This window comes from Cordyceps fumosorosea, assembly GCF_001636725.1.
Source record: "Cordyceps fumosorosea ARSEF 2679 chromosome Unknown scaffold_9, whole genome shotgun sequence".
NCBI classification, from domain to species: Eukaryota; Fungi; Ascomycota; class Sordariomycetes; order Hypocreales; family Cordycipitaceae; genus Cordyceps; species Cordyceps fumosorosea.
In genome coordinates this window covers 318,252-339,159 of record NW_017387309.1, presented here as the reverse complement: position 1 = coordinate 339,159, position 20,908 = coordinate 318,252, and the positions used below count along the sequence as shown (strand labels likewise).

At 55.0% G+C, this 20,908-nt stretch overlaps 7 protein-coding genes across 7 annotated transcripts; 4 read left to right on the top strand and 3 right to left on the bottom strand.

Annotated features, from left to right (window-relative positions):
* Nucleotides 1-685: 685 nt before the first annotated feature.
* ISF_04288 (Aminotransferase class-III) lies at nucleotides 686-2,126 on the top strand (the record flags this gene model as incomplete). The annotated part of the gene is made up of 3 exons (XM_018847894.1): nucleotides 686-885; nucleotides 952-1,423; nucleotides 1,512-2,126. The coding sequence occupies 3 exons, from the start codon at nucleotides 686-688 to the stop codon at nucleotides 2,124-2,126; spliced, it is 1,287 nt and encodes a 428-aa protein (XP_018704850.1).
* Nucleotides 2,127-2,435: 309 nt separating this feature from the next.
* Nucleotides 2,436-4,794, top strand: ISF_04287 (Tetratricopeptide-like helical; the record flags this gene model as incomplete). Its single annotated transcript, XM_018847893.1, has 4 exons — nucleotides 2,436-3,106; nucleotides 3,170-3,877; nucleotides 3,933-4,067; nucleotides 4,116-4,794. The coding sequence occupies 4 exons, from the start codon at nucleotides 2,436-2,438 to the stop codon at nucleotides 4,792-4,794; spliced, it is 2,193 nt and encodes a 730-aa protein (XP_018704849.1).
* Nucleotides 4,795-5,400: 606 nt separating this feature from the next.
* Nucleotides 5,401-6,153, top strand: ISF_04286 (splicing factor 3a subunit 2; the record flags this gene model as incomplete). Its single annotated transcript, XM_018847892.1, has 1 exon — nucleotides 5,401-6,153. The coding sequence occupies one exon, from the start codon at nucleotides 5,401-5,403 to the stop codon at nucleotides 6,151-6,153; it is 753 nt and encodes a 250-aa protein (XP_018704848.1).
* A 525-nt stretch (nucleotides 6,154-6,678) lies between these two features.
* Nucleotides 6,679-8,826, bottom strand: ISF_04285 (serine/threonine-protein kinase cot-1; the record flags this gene model as incomplete). Its single annotated transcript, XM_018847891.1, has 4 exons — nucleotides 6,679-6,985; nucleotides 7,043-7,516; nucleotides 7,581-8,081; nucleotides 8,156-8,826. The coding sequence occupies 4 exons, from the start codon at nucleotides 8,824-8,826 to the stop codon at nucleotides 6,679-6,681; spliced, it is 1,953 nt and encodes a 650-aa protein (XP_018704847.1).
* Nucleotides 8,827-10,054: 1,228 nt separating this feature from the next.
* ISF_04284 (mitochondrial import inner membrane translocase subunit tim-54) lies at nucleotides 10,055-11,464 on the top strand (the record flags this gene model as incomplete). The annotated part of the gene is made up of 1 exon (XM_018847890.1): nucleotides 10,055-11,464. One exon carries the CDS (start codon nucleotides 10,055-10,057, stop codon nucleotides 11,462-11,464), a length of 1,410 nt encoding a protein of 469 aa, XP_018704846.1.
* Nucleotides 11,465-11,763: 299 nt separating this feature from the next.
* ISF_04283 (NEFA-interacting nuclear protein NIP3) lies at nucleotides 11,764-12,483 on the bottom strand (the record flags this gene model as incomplete). The annotated part of the gene is made up of 1 exon (XM_018847889.1): nucleotides 11,764-12,483. One exon carries the CDS (start codon nucleotides 12,481-12,483, stop codon nucleotides 11,764-11,766), a length of 720 nt encoding a protein of 239 aa, XP_018704845.1.
* Nucleotides 12,484-14,078: 1,595 nt separating this feature from the next.
* Nucleotides 14,079-15,068, bottom strand: ISF_04282 (Cyclin PHO80-like protein; the record flags this gene model as incomplete). The annotated part of the gene is made up of 1 exon (XM_018847888.1): nucleotides 14,079-15,068. The coding sequence occupies one exon, from the start codon at nucleotides 15,066-15,068 to the stop codon at nucleotides 14,079-14,081; it is 990 nt and encodes a 329-aa protein (XP_018704844.1).
* Nucleotides 15,069-20,908: the final 5,840 nt, after the last annotated feature.

Below are 20,908 nucleotides of genomic sequence, written 5' to 3'. Positions count from 1 at the left end.
GAGTACGTGATCCTCAGTCAATCAATGGCAGAGAACAACAGATTTTGACCATGAGTGTCGCGAGAAACTCCATAATAGAAAGATTGCCCATATCCTCTGACAGGGTATAGATTTCAGAGGCTTTGGATCTTTTACCTACAGGCGTTCTGCTATGCCTGCGTAAGATGTTCTGGATCTACTCGGACGGACTATTAAGGTTCTGTTAGTACTTGTTGCCAAGAAACCAAAGTAGCCAACTCAGCGACTCCGCCACCGCGATTTATACCATCCAATTTAACGTCTCAATGAGCATCTACCTACTTCCATCTTCAACCGCTCCGGTATCCTTAAGTCAGGCCGGTCCGGCCCCGGTCTACCCCAGCCCCACCCCCGCCGAGACCTCGCATCGGGAGCTATTAGCCAACGGAAACTCAATGCACCCCCGAAGCAAGGCTGCGTTATCGGAGCTGTTGAATCCAAATCCGCGGGCATCTTCACTGTGAGTATCTTTGTATAAGTAGCCGTCCGCCCCCCTGCTTGTATTACGTATTGATCTACTCACTCTACTCTCCGACACATCACATTGTACACTTGTCTACTCCGCACATCGGCCCAACTCACATCGCAGCCTACTTACATGGATAGCTTCCTGAATCAAACATCATTACTACACCACTTGCACGATTTTACTTGCCATCTGTGAAATATGTCGTCCGAGCTTCAAGCCGCTCTCGAGGTCGCCGTTGCGAGCTTCGTCGCTCGCAACCCCAAGTCCAAGGCTCTCCATGAGGAGGCCGTCAAGACGTTCCCCGGCGGCAACACGCGAACCGTGCTTCACACCAGCCCCTTTCCCCTCTGCATGAAGTCTGGCAAGGACTTCCAGGTCGTCTCCGAAGACGGCGACACGTTTGTCTAACCCGCCTTGACCGAGGACTCTGCTTCGTCTCGCTGATGACAAGACAACAAAACCAGATACACGGACTTGACGGCCGAGTTCACGGCGGGCCTGTACGGGCACTCCCACCCGGTCATCCTCGCGGCGCTGGATCACGTCGTCCGCGACGTCGGCCTCAGCGTCGGCGCGACGACGGCGCAGGAGCAGCTCTTCGCGCGCGCCCTGTGCGACCGCTTCGGCCTCGAGCGCGTCCGCCTGGCCAACTCGGGCACCGAGGCCAACCTGCACGCTCTCGCCGCCGCCAAGCTCTTCACCAAGAAGAGCAAGGTGGTGGCGTTTGGCGGCGGCTACCACGGCGCCGTGCTCGGCTTCAAGGACGGCAAGGTCGCGCCCAACAACGTCGACAAGGCCGACTGGATCGTCGCCAAGTACAACGACGTCGAGGGTGCGGTCGAGGCCGTCAAGAGTGAGGGTGTCGCCGCGGTCATCCTGGAGCCCATGCAGGGATCCGGCGGCTGCATCTACGGCACGGCCGAGTTTCTCACTGCCGTGGAGAAGGCTGCGAAAGAGGCAAGTCCGCTTCTGCACCATTCATGCACACCTACAAAGACACGTCACCCTTCTAACATCCAACTAGGCCGGCGTCGTCTTCATCGTCGACGAGGTCATGACCTCGCGCATCTCCGGCGGCGGCCTGGCCGCCGTGCACGGCCTCAAACCCGACATGAAGACCTTTGGCAAGTGGCTCGGCGGCGGCGTCGCCTTCGGTGCCTTTGGCGGCCGCGAGGACATCATGGCCGTCTACGACCCGCGCGTCGCGGGCTCCGCCGCCCACTCCGGCACCTTCAACAACAACACCCTCGTCACCCACTGCGGCCACGCCGGCCTCACCCAGGTGTACACGCCCGCGGTTGCCGATGCCTTCACCAGGACGGGCGACGACCTGCTCGCCCGCCTCAACCAAGTCAGCGAGGGCACCAAGCTCTGCTTCACCGGCACCGGCACCGTCGCGACGAGTCACTTCGTCGCCCACGGACCCCGCGACATCGCCGACGCGCTGGACGTGACGGAGATTGGCGAGCTGAAGGACCTCTTTTGGTTTTATCTGCTGGAGAACGGGTTCTGGGTCACGCGCCGTGGCTTCTACGCTCTGGTTCTCGGGACGCCTCAATCGGAGCTTGATCGGCTCGTTGCTGTCGTCAAGGACTTCCTGACCAAGTATGCAGCCTTGGTCAAGGTGGAAGCGGCATAGGATTATCTAGTGGGCTATTCAGCTTCAAAAATGTTTGACTTCTCTTAGGAACGCAGCCACTCCCTAACATGATGTTTTTATTTGTTTTCAAGCTGGGTGAGCACTTGCAAACGGAACGCTCTGTACCACCAATCACACCCCCCTTGTGAGTGAGGTTGGGCCGTGAAAAAAGCCCATATGCAAGCCGTGTTTCTCCCTCAATAGCCCTGAGATTTCTCCTCCTCCATCTCTCATCTCGGTTACCATTTCATTGATTGTCCTACTGCTGCCTGGTCCTCTGTTTTCTCTGCTTTTGCTACAGATCTTGCAATGGATTGTCATGATGTCTCCGAAGTTGAATACTTTAAGCTTCTGATGGAAAAGGCAAAGGATGCACACCTCAAAGCTCAGAAGGAAGCAGGAAAGAAAGTTGCACCCTACCCCTCTCGGGAAGAGATCTTGGCCGAGTTCCTGCCAACACTCCTTCATCACAGGTTATGGAAGCAAAGCAATCCTCACACAGTTGGGACAACGCAACTCCCGGCTGCCTATCCGCCTTGTGTCAAATCGAGCGACAAGTTGAAGCCAATGTTCATTTCCGACATGACAATGGAGACGCACCATCGCGGCCGCAAGATTCTGCTGCGTGTGTGTACTGGTGTCTACCGCATCAACGGTCTGTTGATGGTCACCGAAGATGAGCAGCGAAACGCGATTCGGTTACAGCTATACCATCAGCCAGATGAGGACCTCATCCCGGCGGAGCAGCTTTTGAAGCAAGGGACGGTTCTGCTTGTCAAGGAGCCATACTTCAAGCGAAGCCTGGACGGTAACTACACTCTTCGAGTAGACCACGTAAGTGATGTCATCTGGCTTGCTAGTGACGATGACCGTGTTCCTGGCAAGTGGAGGCCACGGCTTCTCGAACTTGACAGTGTCAAGGCAAGACTACGCGGCAACGATTTCTTCAAAAAGCACGAGCTTCCAAACGCCTTGGAACAGTGAGTACAAGAAACTCGTCCTCCTCTCCCCACGCCGGTTCAAAGCGCTGACAAAGTCTGCAGATACACTTGGGCAGTCAAGACAGCTGAAGATCCTGTTGATGCTCAGCTGGCGTACGTCAACCGCTCCCTTATCAACTTTCGGCTCGGAAGGCCCGAAATGGCACTCAAGGACGCCATCGCCATGAGTTCCAAGCTTCAGCAGACTGAAAAGGGGGCTTTTCGCGAGGCAACGTGCCTGTACAGCCTGCAAAGGTTTGAAGAATGTTTGTCCAAGTTGCAGAGTCTCCGTGACTTATACCCCAACAACGACGATGTTCGAGTCGAGATACAAAAGGTGACAGCCAGACTGAAGGAATGCAATGACGGCATCTATGACTGGCAAGAGATGCATCGACAGGCCAAGAGCTCACCGCCGCTCATTGACTGTGGCACATTCTCCAAGAATGTCAAGGTTCAAGCTTCGCCTGGAAAGGGACGCGGCCTTTTCACAACCAAGCCAGTCGTCGCCGGTGAGCTGTTGCTCTGCGAAAAGGCCTTCGCCTACAGTTTTGCCGATACGGATGACAAAACAGAGTCTTCCCTGGCCATCCTTCTCAACTTTCAGACCATGACGGCCAAGGCAGGCGGCCAAGCCCAAAACCTGACTCAAATCGTACAAAAGCTGTACCATGCTCCAGAGGCTGCCGCTTCCTTTCTGGACCTGCATTGCGGAGAGTACCCGGCACCACAGCGGGGTCTGACGGTCGATTTCATGCCCGTCGTCGACACGTACGCTTCTCTGCCGCCCCCCTCATCCGAGACTTCTGACTGATTCGAACCATAGTTTTCTCGTCGCCGAGACCATTGCGATGAATTCCTTTTGCGCGCCAAGATCGACACTCGAGCTCTTGAATCCAGCACTGCTGCATGGCGAAAGCATAAGCAATGAAAAGAGAGCGTTTGGAACCAGTGGGATATGGTGTGTGGCTTCGTACATGAACCATTCTTGTGTTGCCAATTGTATCAGGAACTTTATCGGAGACATGATGGTGATTCGTGCCACGGAGGATCTGCCCGCCGGCACTGAGCTCAAGTTCGCCTACCTTGACCTGGACCGGATCGCGTCCTATGGAGAAGCTCAAAAGAAGCTTGCCCATTGGAAATTCTCTTGCGACTGCTACTTGTGCAAGATGCAGAAAAAGACGGTCGATGCGGACAGGAGGCTGCGCAAGGCTCATCTGCGGACCTTGCGGGAGCTCTTGGATAGGCCCGTGCCAATCAACATGAATCAAGCGCGACGGCTTCTGAAGCAGATTGACAAGACGTTCAACAAGTCTGGCCAAAAGAAACTCAAGCTCGAGCTCCAGGAAGGATATCTTCGTCTTGGTCAGGCATTATTCGTCCGAGGCAACTTTGTCGAAGCCACACCGATGCTGCTTCGTGCACTGGAGCTTGGAGATTTCGTTCTTTCCGGTCTCTCATCAAGCGGTCCCCAAGATCTAGCAGTGATTGAGATTCAGAAATGGGGTTCTGAAAGTGCAGTGTCGTGCTGCGCCATTCGAGACCTTTACCGGGTCTGTGTCAAGTCGGCAGTAACCCCTTTGGCGCTTGATCGGTTCAAAAACATGCGGCAGTATGCCATAATTGCGTATTCACTCGTCATTGGAGAGAGCGAGACGTTTGCCAGCATGATGCTGGATGATTGATGGATGGGACTTGGTAATGCCAGAAAAGGCGATGCGGCTCTGAGAGTGCTGGCTGAGAGTGCCTTGCTTGCTTCGAGTGATTGATTTGAGCGTCGCTGGTCTTTGCAGATTGTTTGTTTTAAGCCGTGAACACTTGACAAAAACCATTGGTGTTGATGTAGGTAGATCATTTACGTCTGTTTGTAAGAACTCGCCCGCCTACTCTAACCTCGTTCTATCGTTGTAGTGGTAGGCACGAACACCAACATATTTGGACAAAACAACTGTTCCAGCAGCAGTAGTAAATATCAAAATAATTTCGAAATTTCCTTGGTTCCATAAATGGAACATTTCTATATCCATTAAATTTGCAAAGAAATATGTGTAGCCGCAAACACATCCATCGCACACCAGCAGCACCAGGCAGCCGGCCGGCCCCACATCAACCTCGCAGCCGTCAACTTTTCCACGCCAAACATGTCCAACTACAATCTCGCCACCACTCAACAAGCAACATTTCTCGACCTTTCTTCCTACGGCGACCATCACCAACGAACCCCCTTCCCCCCTTCGAATCGAATCGAGGTCCCCGAATAACCAGACACACACACCCAAACACCTCCCCCCATGGACTACCAGAACCGCGCCGGCTCCAAGTTTGGCGGCGGCGGCGTCGCCTCGCACTCAGCCACCAACGCCGACCGCCGCGAGCGCCTGCGCAAGCTCGCCCTCGAGACCATCGACCTCGACAAGGACCCCTACTTCTTCAAGAACCACGTCGGCACCTTTGAGTGCCGCCTGTGCCTCACCGTCCACCAGAACGACGGCTCCTACCTCGCCCACACCCAGGGCAAGAAGCACCAGACCAACCTCGCCCGCCGCGCCGCCCGCGAGCAGCGTGAAGGCAAAGCTGCAGCCGGAAACGGCGTCGACCCGGTCACCGGCCTGCCGACCGCCGTCGCGGCGGGTCTGGTGCACAGCTCCCGCCGGAACCTGGTCAAGGTCGGCCGCCCGGGGTACAAGGTGACGAAAGTGCGCGACCCGACGTCGCGCCAGCAGGGCCTGCTGTTCCAGCTGCAGTACCCAGAGGTGGCGGCCGCTCCTGGTGACACGGCGGCGAATAGCAGCCCCAAGTGGCAGGTCATGAACGCGTACACGCAGCGCGTCGAGGAGCCGGACCGCAACTTCCAGTACCTCTTGGTCGCCGCGGAGCCGTACGAGACGGTCGGCTTCAAGATCCCGGCCCGCGAGCTGGACCGCCGCGAGGGCAAGCAGTTTTCCTTCTGGGACCCGGACGCCAGGGAGTTTTGGGTCCAGGTGATGTTCATGACGGAGCGCGAGGCGCGCTTCAACGCCGCGCCGGGCTTGACGGCGAGATGAAAAAAGGAGTGAGGAAGCGATACGTTTTTTTCTCTACTTTTTCTGCTGTTGTTCTTTCAAACGATATGGCGAAAACCGGGACACTATACTGGTGTACTTTGGGCAATGGGCTCGGCGTTGGGACTCTGTACAAATAATTAGAAGCATAAATGGCACGCGGCTTGAATCCACAATCATCTTCATTCTGCTTGTTGTTGCTCAATATCGTCACGCCGATTTCAGCGACAGTGAAATCAGACTATGACCAAAATCATATTCATGCACAAACCACTCATGACGGCTTGATTTCTGCTTCTCGCTGACCAATGCTAGGTAGAGACCTGGAAAGCACACAGCGTCCTTTTCGACGCGGCAGCTGATGCAAACAAACGGCATGCACTACTGGACCAAAAAAAGACACTCTTCCACATCTCAGGCAATTCAGGCAACTAGTAGCCCTTTTCTGTTTCACGTTGTTTTCATTCTTGTCCCCCACATGCTGCCGTTTTAAAAAAAAGCGTCTATGTACACGCACATGCGCAGCCTCTATCGAAAGTTGTTATCGAATCGCTTAAAGGTGTAGCCAATGAAAGGCAAGCTCATCTCAGGCGACTCCTCGACCTGGCGGTTACCGTTCTGCTGCAAAGCCTGCGCCTTGAGGACGGTAGCGTTGTCGGTCTGGTCAATCTCGTCGGTAGGGAAGTAGGTGGTGTCAATGTTGGAGGTGAGGCGAGGCTCAAACGGCGCACGAATGCGACGAAGGCCATCAAAGTCAACGCCACGGAAGAAGGCGTGGTTCTTGAGCTCGTGAGCACCACCACGACCCAGGCGGTTCTCCGTGTTACAAACCATGCTATCAAATGTTAGCTTGTGCTTCATCACAGACCCAGCTAGCTAGCATATAACATACCTTCGGATGAGATTCTCCGCCTCAACACCGAGGGTGATGTCGTCGGGGAAGTACAGGGTCTGTCTCCAGTTGACAATCTTGCGGTAGGTATCGTGGCTATCCTCGGCGCAGAATGGAGGCCAGCCGACCAGACACTCAAACATGATGGTTCCCAGCGACCACCAATCGCAGTCGAATGTGTAGCCGTGCCCCGTGAAAATCTCGGGAGCAATGTAGTCAGGGGTGCCGACGGTAGAATAGGCCATCAGACGTCGCGATCGTCTCCAGTCGTTGATCTGGGAACGGTTGCTGACTGTCAGGTTAATCTGGTCAATGGCAACCGAGTTGCGGTCTCTGGGCTTGTTTGAGCGCCCTTGCAGCAGCTGCTGGTAGTAGTTGTTGTCATGCAGGCGGTGGAAGCCGGTGGACAGACCGAAATCAGTCAGCTTAACGTGGCCGCCACGGTCCAGCAAAATGTTGTCCGGCTTGATATCACTAAGCTTTGTTAGCGGGGATTCACACAGTGAAGGAAGGTCAAGCCTAGAGCATTCGAACGCACCGATGGATGAAACCAAGTTTATGAACAGCCTCAATAGCGAGGACAATCTCGGCAATGTAGAATCGAGTAATGTCCTCGGAAAAGATTTCATACTTGATGAGCATGGTCATCAAGTCGCCACCAGGCAAAAATTCCATAAGCATGTACAAAAAGTACGTATCCTGGAACGTGGTATAGAGCTTGACAACCCAGGGACTGTCAGACTCGGCAAGAATATCACGTTCTGAACGCACGTGGGCAAGCTGGTCCTTCTTGAACATTTCCGTCTTTATCAGAGACTTCATGGCGTACACCTTGCCGTCGCCCTTCTTCTGCACCAGCTTGACCTCACCAAAGGCTCCCTTGCCAATGATCTTGACGGTGGTGTAGTTTTCGGGCTTATCCTTAGTGCGCAGAAAACGCAGATACTGCCCTTCTTTGCGGCCTGCGGTCGACCAGAGCTGCTCTTTCCTGGCCTCATTCTGGGCAGGATCCCGAAACTTCTGCTCCAGCTCGCTCTGTCTGTGAGGGGTGAGGGGGTATGATAGTCAGCTTGACAGCCCAGTCTTGTAGCCTGCATGGTTCGGGGAGCCTACCTTTGGTTGCGCTCGCGGGCCCTCTTAACGCTATCCTTAAAAAAGTCGGCGGCAAGCTGCGAGCACTTCTTCTGATTGCTGTTGGCATTGCTGCCGTACTTGTCGGGGTTTCTCTCCGGTGTAGGCTGGAACTCGGCGGGCGCAGCACCGCCCTGCGTGGGCAGCGGGACGCTGGAGTAGTTGCTGTAGGCGGGCTGGGAGCTGCCACCGGCGGTCCGGGGACGCTGGGCTTGGGCACCAGCGCGCGGCGCATAGGGGGCCTGGCGAGCGGCGCCGCCTAGGTTCTGGTGGGAGAACTGGTGGGCGAGACCGGTGTTGGGGTCGCTTCCAGGCGTGTTGGAGCGAGGCTGCTGGTACTGGGCACCACCGGGAGCGGGCACGTTGTTGTACTCGTAGCCGGCGGGCGGGACAGAATACTGAGGCTGTTGCGGCAGAGGGGGCTGCTGCTGGTACTGGCCCTGGGCAAAGTAACCCTGGGGAGCGTATCCGGCAGCACCATAGGCAGCCTGTTGCTGCATCGTCGCGGGTTGCTGACCTGCGGCGTTTGGGGGGAAGACGGGCTGCGGGAAAGTCGAGGGCGTCGTGGGGTATGTGCGATCGTTGGGCATGGGCAACCTCTCGTTGCCAAAGTTGAGGTGCAGGCGGTTGTTATTATTGTTGTTGGGGTCCATTTCGGCTGGCCGTTTAGCTGTTGTTATGCCGTATCGATACGGAGCCAAGGAATTCTGCAGCGGCTGAGAAGGAGCACGAGCAGTGGCAGCACCGGGAAAGCTTCGTGTTAGAGGACAGCTCGAGATGCAACCCAAGATTTGAGATTCGAAACGCGGGGCCCAAAGGGGGGGAAGGAGGGGGGTGAGGAATGGACGGGATGGCGCCGGAACAAGACCAAGACCCAAACAAAAAAGCTAACAAAAAGCTGCCGCGTGTAAACTGGGGCAAGACAGATTGTGCAGGAACAGGGCCGTGCAGTCGAGTCGATGGGGAAAAGGAGAAGACGGAAAGGAGATGCAGCAAGTCGTTGGCGGTTTATCCAGTCCCCAGTCCACAAGGAAAGGCGAGAGAGAGTCTGGCCTGATCTGATGGCGGTCAGTTCAGGGGAGGGTCAGGCTAGGCGGGGCAGGCCCAGCAGAGGACTTCTCTGCTTGCAGGCGGGAGGCTTGTTGGTAGGGTCGCTTTTCGGCCAGTGGCTCGCTGTTACGAGGATATGTAGCGACGGTGGTGACCTGAGACGATAAACATTGTCTTGGCTCTCGAGTTGTGGCGTCCAATTGCAATATTGCGGGAGGCTTGTCTTGATGTTTGTGTTGCTTCAGGTAGGCACCAACTAACGACTCAAGATTGTACTAGTAAACAGGTAACCATGCATGTAGCAGATGGTGCCTACGAGCTATCGCCAGAGGCAATCTCAGATATCGACACCTCAATGGCTGTAAAAGATAATTAAAAGCACATGAAACTGAATGAGATATTCAAAAAAAGAAAGAAAAAAGAAAAAACTGCAACTCATTGCTCCAAAAACACCAAGGGTCGCCCAACACAACAAGGTCATCTCGTGGCACCCATTCCTATCATACGCCTTGTTCTCCCCAGAAGTACATAATATACAACAACAGCAAGAGAACATCCCATTCATAAAAAAATACAAAACACAATACAGAGTAGACACCTAATATAAGCAGCACCAGATTGTTCCATCCTTGGCTCATCTGTGCAACAAAGTGTGCCCCCGGCTCTACACTGTAAGTCGGCTAAACCATGGTAGTTTTCCATCAGCTTATCGATCGAAATCCGTCCTTATCGTAGCTTTTTTTTGGTCACTCACCCTTCCTCCCGAAGTCGCCCCCCCGAATCAACCTCTTTACCGAACCGACAAACTCCGCCCTCAACTACACAAGCGAGATGGCGGACCAAGGTACGAAACCACCGGCGGCCGTCCCCGTCGCCGCCGCCGCCGCGCCGTCACCAGCGGTCCCCCTCAAGCCCGAGGGCAACCCAGCCCTGCGCATGATGGGCCTGCCGAACCTCCCCAAACGCCTGCCCTCGCGCAACTGGCTCATCTTCTGGGCGCTGTGCGGCACGATCTCCGGCGCCATCATCTACGACCGGCGCGAGAAGACGCGCGCGACCGAGCGGTGGCGGCGCGCCGTCGCACCCCTCGCCACCGAGCCCATCGGCGCCGCCAACCAGCTGCCCCGGCGGCTGACCGTGTACATCGCCGCGCCCCCCGGCGACGGCCTGCGTGCCGCCCAGGACCACTTCATCGAGTACGCCAAGCCCGTGCTCGCCGCCGCCGGCGTCGACTGGGAGTTCGTCCAGGGCCGCCAGCAGGGCGACGTGCGCGCCGCCGTCGCCGAAAGGGTGAGGCGGGCGCGCCGTGCCGTGGAGCGGCCTGGGGAGACGCTCCCCGCGACGGGCGAGAGCGTCGTCGAGGACCTGCGCACGAGGCTGGAGCTGCCCCGCTACCTTGGCGTCCACGGTGACGTCGTCTTCGGCAGGCACGCGTGGAAGGAGTACGTCCGCGGCCTGCACGAGGGCTGGCTAGGACCCCTGGACCCGCCACCGGCGCCGGTCGTGGAAGCCCCTGAGCCTGCTGCTGCTGCCAACACGACGACGACGACGACGCCCGCTGCCGATACGGGTGTTGGCGGCGACGCGGCCGCCAAGCCCGAGGAGGATAACAAGAAAAAGGACGAAAAGCCCAAGCGCCCGCCTCAGCCCGTCCCCTACAACAAGCCCGAGGACTACGAGGCCGCCACCCTCCCGAGCACCATCCCCGATCAGCTCCAGCCCTCCACCGCCATCCCCTTCCCGCACCGCCTCGGCTTCCGGCACACCTTTGTGCGCCTCGGGTGGTTCCTGAACCGCCGCGCCCTCGCCGACGACATCGGCCGCGAGGTCGCCGCCGTGTGCTTCGCCGCCTCGCGCGACTACGCACCCCGCGACGCCGACGGCGCCGCCGAGCAGCAGCGCCTACTGGATCACGAGGAGCGCAACTGGCAAAAGTCCGTCTGGGCGCCGGACGTGCCGCCCAAGCCGGAGGACGACACCCGCACGCCCGAGGAGAAGGCGCGACCGCCGAAGGAGAGGATCTGGGCGAGCCCGCTGTTGCTTGACGAGCGCGTGGCGCAGCGCATGCGCCGCTTCGAGATCGAGCCGGAGCGCGAGGCCGCGGCGCGCGCCATCGTGGTGCCCGAGGAGGCCGTTGAGGGCTTCATCAAGGGCAGCCTGCGTGGGCTGTGGCGCTGGGGCGTCCGCAGCTGGACGGACCAGCCCATGCGGCCCAACGTGGGTAACGTGGACGACGAGTAGAGAAGAAACCGGTGGCCCTGGGATGGGGGAAGACCTGTCCTCTGTTGTACGATTACCAAGCCTCGCCTCTTTATTGACGGGGAAGTTCGTTGGGAATAATCTTTTCTGTGTATATTAATCACCACCATTATACTCTCCATGTGTATCCGTACTCGGTTTAGATAAAAAAAGAGCGCATTTATGACTTCATAACAATGACGCGGGTAAATGTTGATACAGTAATGATAAAAGACCTAACACTTCCAAACGGTATATAATAGTAGAAAAGACAAAACGCCGCTTTCGCCAGTTGTCCAGCATCATTCGTCGCTGTCCGAGCCATAATCAACCAACGCCAGCGTCGCCTTTTTCGTAGTGCCAGGCTCTTCCTTCTTCTCCATCTTCTTCTTCGGTTGCTTCTCCTTCTCCTCCTCGTCCTTCTTCTTCTCACCCGTTTTCCTCCCCTCCTCTCCTACGCTCACCTTTTTCCTCACCAACCCACCTGCAACATCATCCTTCTCCTTCCACTTCCTCTTCCTCGTCCCCCACTCCTCCTCATCCTCCTCCTCGTCCCCCTTCGCCACCACCACCTCCTTCCTCGCCGCGCGCCGAAATGCCTCCAGCCCGGCCTCCGTCTCCCTTCGCACGCTCTCCTCCTCGCGTCGCCGCCGCGCCGCCACCTCGTCCAGGAACGCCACCTCGTCGTCGTCCAGCGCCCGGAACTGGTTCGTCAGCCGCGCCGCCTCCGCCGCCGCCGCCTCCTTCGCCGCCTTGTTGGCCTGCAGCGTGTCGTACAGGCTGCGCTCCCCAGAGCCCTCCCCGGCGGTCGCCGCTCGCGCCCGCGCCTCTTCGCGTCGCCGGCGGTCCGCCTCCAGCTGCTGCTGCACCCTCTCCCACTCGGCCGCCTTGCTGCCGCCGAGCGCGTCAGACGTGGAGGGGGCGGACGCCGGCGCGGTCGCCGGCGCAGCGGGAGGGTGGCTCGCGCTGGCCTCCGTCTCGCCGGCGGCAATGGTTCCGCCGGAGACGAACCGGCCAGTCATGGTTGTAGGGCGTGGTTCTCCCAGGCCAATCTGTTTCTTCGTGTGCTTGGCGAGCTCGGTGCCCTTTTTTGGCGGCAATGTTCAATGCAAGTCGAGAGGCATCGGACAGTGAATTGGAGAATGATCAACGTTGAATTGTCATGGAATCGCTGAAACCAAGTTAATCGTTTGACAGACTTGACGTTGCATTGCTTGCCCCACTATTTAGCCGACGCACCTAATTATACACTACAGACAGTATTGGAGCACCAACAACTGAGGGCACACAAGCATCACTTGTAAGGAGTTGGCATAGAGTTGGCATGAGAAATATTGGTAATTGTATTGTCTGGTCTGAGAAAAGTGTGCGAGGCATTTCCAGGGTCCAACAGGTGTAAAAAGTGCAACTCCATTGTGTATGCAACAGCGATCTAATATAATGATAAACACTTTTGAGCTTCACGACCCCGGCAGGACAAAGCCAGTGTCCATGGTATCGCATGCCGCGTTTTTTTTTTGAAAGAAAGTTGTCAGCTGCAGCCTCAGCTAGCAGCCATCGATAAGTCCTCATTAAACTGAAACAATCCATCAAATCCTCCCTCTACTAATGCTTGCCCTTGGCCAGGCTTTCTAAAAAAAATCGTAACAAGAAAAAAACCGCTCTCAAACAAGGATACGCCAAGAGTACTAAAATACTCTGCCAACGTACCGTGCCAAGAATTGAGATGCAAAACCAACAATAACAAAACAAGCCGACTCAGCAGTCGCCATATACCCGCTGAAAGCAATGCATAAAGTCTCGTGATATCCTAAGCCTTTTTTTGTTGACAGCAAATGCCGCCTATGAAACCCAGCTCAGAGGTGTGAAATATGTACCCATGCCATTAGATTCAGCATCTTGCTTCGCCATAGCGTCGACAGGAATCTGTCGCAGCTGCGAGCAAAATGCGCATGATCATGAGCATGTAAGCACAGTGCTATGCCGGTCGCGATGGAAGCTTTGTTGATGACTCCTGAAAAAAATTCGAAAGCCCCAAATGATCAAGACGCCAATCCAATCCGTAAAGCACAGTGTGAAGAATCCGAAAAAGAAAAAAAACGTAATGCAAACCCACAGCGACAGATCCTTTACAAAAAGATCCATCAAGAAAAAAGGTGTGCGAAAAAAGTATGTTGAGCCAAATCTATCGCCAATGTCGAGGCCCATGCAAAAGAAGAACCGTGATGCCGAAGTGCGCCGATAATTCCATTATGAACGAATAGCGTGAAAACAAGAAGCGCCAGGGATGTGTGAGGCGTCCAAGACTGGAACCTGCTGGATCTGGAGCTGCGCGAGGCAAATTGCGACAACCAGCTCCCCCGACGTTATGAAAAGAAAAACCGAAATAAATGCTCCTTAAAAAGTCTTGCGAGAAGAACCGTTCACTTTGTTCCGTGGTTGGGGTATCTGAAGAAGAAAATGTTGTCCTCGCAAGAGCGTGTAGAAATCGTAGTCGTAAAAAACAAAAGGCCAAACCCCTTTTATACCGTAGAACCGAATAAAGAATGAATAAATGGTCGAAACGAGTGACAAAGTCTGCGTGGATTGTTGACAAAAGAAACCACGGAAGCTGGTCTTAACCCATGACGGGTTGACCATAGCCAGGAGCTGCAAAGTAGGATGCGGGCTTCATGGATCCAGCGCAGCCAGTGCAGCTGCAGTCACCAATGCCATGCTCCCAGCCATTGTGGTGGTAAGGATACGCGGAATAGGGTGCTTGACGGCTCGCATAGTACTGGCTAGCTGGGGCAGGCTGAGGGTATCGGTTGGCATACTGGCTGGCAGCATTTGCGAACCATTCGTTGTAGCGCGCGTTGCTCGAAGTAGCCGACATGCCATAGTCTGGAGTGCCGTAGCCCGAGTCTGGGGGTGTGAGAGGGGCACTCCAGGGGTTGCTCTGCCAGATGGGGTCGCGGCTTTGGTAGTGCTGCTGAGCCTTGAGAGCCTGGTAGCGCTCGTACTCGGCGGCTTGAGCTTGGAGGTAGCGTGAGTTGGGCGAATGACGGGAGTTGTAGCGTGCGACCTCGGTGTCAATGGCAGGGACCTGAGAGGCGAGTCTCTCACGAGAAGCCTGGGCAGCTTGACGCTTCTTCATCTCCTGGTAATCACGCCAGCTGTCAAGCCACGCTTGATAGTCCTTGCTAAGGTCGAGATTAACATAAAGGCGCCAATGCATGGCTTGCACCCAGTCGTACTCGAGGGAATTGAGCTCGGCAACGGAAATACCGCTGACTTCGGACCAAGAACGATTTTGGAAAGTGTTGTCATCGAGAAACTTGCTTCCAAGAAGAAGGGAAACCGTGAGATAGCGCCAAACCTGGCCTTCTGATGCCTTGTACGTGCCTCCCTGTCCTTTCATGGCGTTGATTCGCTTAGCAAGATAGTTCATGCCAAGAAGAATAGTCGTGCTGGGCAGTCTCGTCGATGTGAGAATCTGCGTGACAAACTTGCGGAAGGGCGATGAGACAGTAGCGTCGGGGGTAACCAAACGGGTTGCCATCTCCGCAACGTACTCAGCCATCATATCGACCTCATAGTCGAGGACGGCACACACGCCTCCGGGCATGATGAGTGGCGAAGGATGATCCGACGAAGATCAAAGGACCTTTGTCGGAGAATTAACTCTAGTACAGAGACGCAGCAGCGCAAGAATTCACGGCCGACAGTTTGCGTGTCTCGGCACCTGGCGAGTTGAGTCGTTGCTGACGAAGGAAGGAGGAGAAAAATCTGACGGGTCTAGCAAGACAGCCCAGCCATCAATGATTCCAAAGCTGGTGCAGGTCTAGGCGATGAAGGCGGGTCGTTTCAGCGGTCAATTGTTGACGTATGTCGAGTCAACGGTTTCGCATGAATATGAGTATAGACAGCCGACGACGAGTTTTTGACACCAAAGAATCAGACTCGTAAGAAACAAGGGTGAAATGATGAGGTGAGACTCAAGCACTGCAAAAAATAGTTAGTTCCACACCCAAAGAAATAACGTCGTAGAAGCCGCTCGCTTGTTGTTCCAGCCACAGGGAATCCACCGAAACTCGTGTTAGGTCGAACAGGCCACAACTACTGCAACGACCAAAAAGACAATCAGGTGATTGGTTGAGATCTCGGTGATGAGGGGATTTTGGAGCGATAAAGCGTGCAGCCAAACAAAAAGGGCATATTTGTCGATGGTTGGAGCGTGTCGGAGTTCATGATAGGCAAACAATCAAAACAGTGGCAGGTTCGGCTTCCCTCAACAGCGGCGAGCATGCAACCCACGAGTCGCAAGTGGTTAAAAAAGAACTGACCTCTGGTAAAAAAGAATGCCGTAAGAGGAGGTTCGTTTCGTTATTTAACGCAAGGGTAAGGTCGAGAGGTGAAAGGGTGGTTGTCTGGGAAGACGAGCGTCCGCAAACACGGAATCGAAGATACAACGGCGAAAAAAACGGGCGTTCCAGCAGCAACAAAACGCTAGAAGCACAGGACGGATGCTCAGACGAAAAAGATGCCGGAATTCAAGGCCAACGAACGATGACAAGTTCGTGACTGTGTATTGTCGAGTGTGAATCCGGCGGCTCTCGATACGTCGTGAGGAAGAGTAGAGGGGGAGGAGGAAGGGTGGTTGAAGGATGAAAAGAAGGGCAAGACGAGAGGTGTGGGAGCATCAGGTAGGATAGCATGGCTCGGGATCATGTACTGTTAGTCTCCATGGTGCTGGGCTGGTGTGGGAGGCAACGGGCGGCACAGCCGGCCAGTTCTGGAGCAAGCAACGGGCAGGGCAGGGACAGGAGAACAAGATGGCACGACGACCAAGCAGGCCTTGGTACCAAGTACAGTGCCAGTGCCAGTTGCTGGGGCCAGCCTCCCCTCCCACCCGCTCACACTACACCAGCGAGCCAGTGATGAGCGAGGCCTGGTTGGGGCGATAAAAAAAAAAAACTCGCCCAAAAATCAGTCCAGTGCTTCCATACCAAACACTGGGCCGCCTTTTTTTTTTTTTTCCTTCTTCTCTCTTCTTGCGACCTTTCCCGTTTTGTCAAACCCAGTCTCGGCTGAGCGAGGTGGCTACCGTCTGCCAACACAGTGTAAATCAACAGTACAGGCACGCAGTACATTTGCGGGCATGGTCGGCAGAATGGAGTTGTACATTACACAGCCAGCGCATTCGGTGGAGATTTCAAGTTCCCGAAGTGCGGCAGGAGGTAAAACGTGGCTGGCACAAAGTAGCCAAGCAGGTGGGTGGGAGTCACTGCACAGTGCACAGTACACATGTGGGGCTGTTCTGGTATTACCTGATTTACCAAACCCTGTTGAGCCAGCGCTTCCCCTTCCCCCCGGCAGGCCAATTTTCGTGACTTTTTGCAGTACCAGCACCGCAGAAACAGGATAGGGGGCAGGCTCCACCCAACGGGGGGCTCCAGTTGTTGTGGCATTGGACCAGCTCTGGCCAGTGAATGATGCCTCCAGAGCCAGGTACCAGTACAGATATTCGCTGCGGTAGAAGAAAAAAACCGCAGAGGGTCCTTGCTCGTACACGGTACTGGACCGGACAGTCGCCTGCGATCACTCTCCTCCCCTCCCCGACAAACCCTGCAAAAAGTGCCACCGCGGCTGCACCAGTTCCCCTGTTGACCAGTCAGCTCTGCTTCCAAGCCCGCTAGCGCATCAGGCTACAGCGGCCAAAGTGCAGAGAAAAACGTCACCTGCGTCGTGACATGGACGCCGCTAGTGGAACCCGAGGCCAGTCTGCCTGTGACTGGACGAGGCGGTATTGGGAACGGTGTCTACGTTGTCATAAGTGTACAGTACCAGCACGTATCCGTCCTGTAATAATAACTATCGTTGTCGACTTGTTGACGGACGGAAGAAGCTATACTCGATCCAGTCGCAATATTAAGGGCCAGCGACGAGCACAATGCGACCCCAACAACAGGACTCTGTTACGGGTTGCCTACATCTCTGTTGTACTTGTACATACATACGTCCTATGTACCTTATCCGTATTTGCCGTACTAAATAACAGAGTACACTGGTCCAACGGTCTTGTTATTTTTTGCCTCCGTCTCAGCTTCTAAAAAACGCCGTTGACTCATCGCCACAGTGGAATGCACTCATTGAACTAGGTCATCCGTCATGCAGGCAGGCGACTCCCAGCAAGTCTTGCTCCTTTCGACCAAAGCCGGCGTCACTCGCGTCTCAGTTTTGCTACGGTGCGCAGACAGTGAGAAGCAGCCTGTCACAATGCCATGCCAACCCCTTGTGCTGCTGCTGATGATTATAATAATAACAATAATACTGGAAAGTAGGGTAGGTGTGGAAACTTGACGGAGCCAAAACTCGTAATAATACACACCAGCAAATCAGTCAATATTGGATGGGCTGGGCGGGCCGGACAGGCACTGGCCTGAAATGAGTCTGATGTAGGGCATGTACTGGACACGCCAGCAAAATCGCTCGATGAGAGAGGTATCTGCATATGCCAGGAATTGTAATTCGGTCATCGGGCTGGCATTGCAACACAGCGGCAGGTCCATGCCATCAGAGCTAAGCTAAGTTATGGGTTGTACATGCATTATGACCAAGTACTAAGGACGAAGCAGCCGTTAATAAGCGGATAGACCAAGGACTCGCTGCCAGTTGTGTTGCTTGTCGACCCTGTTTACTAGTTATCTGAGGATTGTATCGGTACATTCAGAAGCATGAGACAAAGAGTAAAAGGAGGGAGGGTCATGCCAGATATCACCATTCATTCGATAGATAATACGGGCCGGCTGTAATAAGCGGCTGGCAAGTGGTTCCTCCTGCCTGATGCGCAGACAGGCAGGTACTTGCACACCCACGCTGGTTGCCTGGCGGCTCAAGTATACCTCCCACCTTCGTCAAACCTGCCTACTCTGCCTCAAACACCGACTCAGACGCGCCGCACATTCCACCACTTTGCCCACCCATGATTACCAGTATGATATTCATCATCATCCATCATCATCCATCATCATCATCTCGCCTCCTCTCTTCCTCAGGCTAACAGCCATGGAAAGCAGCTACCTCTCAAACCTGACTGCTACTGCTGCTGCTGCTGCTGCTAGAGCCCGCTTCTCAACTGAAAGGAAAAAATGTGACACCCAGCAGACCATCATGAGGTGGACACGGCCCAACCAAGCATTGTGCAAGGTGGCCAATCAACACTCGCCTATTCCAACGCGACGGACAGCTCCAGCATCAATAACCAGCCCGCGACTTGCACAGAATACCGACCGCCAAGTCCTGCCATGCCGTGCCTGTGCTTCGACACGGAAGGCGAGTGGCCCTGGGTGGGAAATAGAATGTACCGTGTACATACTCGCCCGGCCCTCCGGGCGTCGGTACCACTACGCATGGCACGCTGTCAGACTCCTGTCCCAACCCAGCAGGAGAGCAATAACTAGCTAGTGAGGGTTCTCGAACGCCGTCGAGAAAATCCTGCCACCAGCCCACCACCCTGGAATGAGTCTGCCCACCACCATGCGGACACCACGCGGTGGCTTTCGCAGACTCCCTGGCCTGCATGGGCGGCCCCTCGTCCAGCCATCCACAAACAACAGAAGCAAGCCTGAGTCCTCCAGTCAGCCATTCACGAGGGCATCAAAGGACTAGTAGCCCCAGATGCAGTGCGAAGGGCCCACCGTGAAGAGACTGACAGCGAGCCACCAGCAGGGTTCTGATGCTTTCGCCTTGCCGGCCTCTTCCATGTTGCTCTCCCCCACGCTATCTCTCTGCAAGCCAGCGTCATCATGCGGACCCTCGAGGCTAACAAAAATTAAAAATAAAATTTCCCCTCGCCACTGGGTCATTATTAGTTACAACGCACACTAACTAGTTATTTGCGACGACAAGTGAGTGCGTGGCAGTGCTCGCAGTGCCTGGGGCAATTTTTACACCTGCTGTCGTGGTTGGTGTACCCCAAATCATGCGAGTCCCCCGGAATTGATGCGGTCGCAAACCCGAACTGCACAAACCCAAACACATCAAGAGCCTCCAGGCACAGGCGTGCTCCTCAGGGGGATGGGACACGGAGCCATTTCGGATGCCAACGGGGCAATTATGCACGCTTATTTGTCTGTTGTTCCACGGACAAAGAGGCGGACTTACGAATAACTACAAGCTGTGCTACGTTCAAGTCGCGAAGTGTCGTCAATCCGATTTTTCTCTTTCCAAGTTTGGTTCAGTCTCATTCGCCTTGGCCTCGGGCTTCTCTACGGCAGCCTTGACCGCCTCGAAGAACAGCCATGAATACGCTAACAAGTACAACCGAGTGCCACTTACCATTCCTGAATCCATAGCCGCCCCTGAGAACCAACCTGAGAACAGGACTGCTGAGTGCAGGGGAACATGCACTAACATCCGAGTCCTTCTTTCTCTCCGTGGAGACTCAACCTTTACCTAGCGCTTGATCAGGACCCACACGAGAACCGTGACCGCATTTTGGGGTGCCACATCGTGGGTGTGGGCAGCAAAGACAACGGATGCAGTGCCACTCTCCAACCTGCCCTTTTTACCTCTCCTCCGCTCGTCGAGAATTGGTTAGGTTGACCTGCATGAGAGATGGGGACACATCCGTCGAGCTAACTGGGCCGCGAATTCCTCCTCCTCTCCTCGCCGCAACAGAAGCGCCGTAACACCTTCAGAAATGCCTCAGGTCCGGTCCACCGCTCGGCATCAGGAACCATGAACCAGTCGACCAATTAGTGTTGTATGCGGGTGCAGCTCCCTTGTGCCATCTTCCCACAGCGAAGTGTCTAGCGCCGGAAGAATAGTGGAAGAATGATCATTCCCAAGATGCAAAGGCAGTGCTCGGTCTCGGCACGTTTTGCGAAACCACCAGTATTCTGCTCGCAGCTAACTATTCGGCTGGTTCGTGTCGCAAAGTGCCAGTTGCCCAATATACACGGCCCACGCCTATCTAACTGTCGCGCAATTTGAGCCATGACATTAAAAACGGCATCGTCCAGTGTGTGCTAACCTACCAAATCCACCTGCATGGTACCATGTATGTGAGTTCCATAATCATACAAAGGATTATACGGCTCCGAGGCGGCATGGAGCGGCAATGACAGCTCACCATCACGGCATAGCGCAAAACATTATTTTAAATCCATGACGGCAGAAGACTGGAACCACGGCCAGTATCAAGAAAAAACGTAGTAAGTGAGTGGTCTGTGTGACCTGGCTCACCAAAGCCACACGCATTTGACTACATGAATAAGTTTGGTCGTTAGTACATCGGTACATCGAAAAAGGACCCTGCTGCCTCTGCACCGCATATACCGATCGACAATAGTTACAAGGACATGCTCGAGGTTTTTTAGCGTCGGGGGTGATGAAGGTTCAGAAAGCCTCACTTGCGTAAACTAACGTTATGAGAAGGGCTTCAACGAAACGCCACAGTGGAGG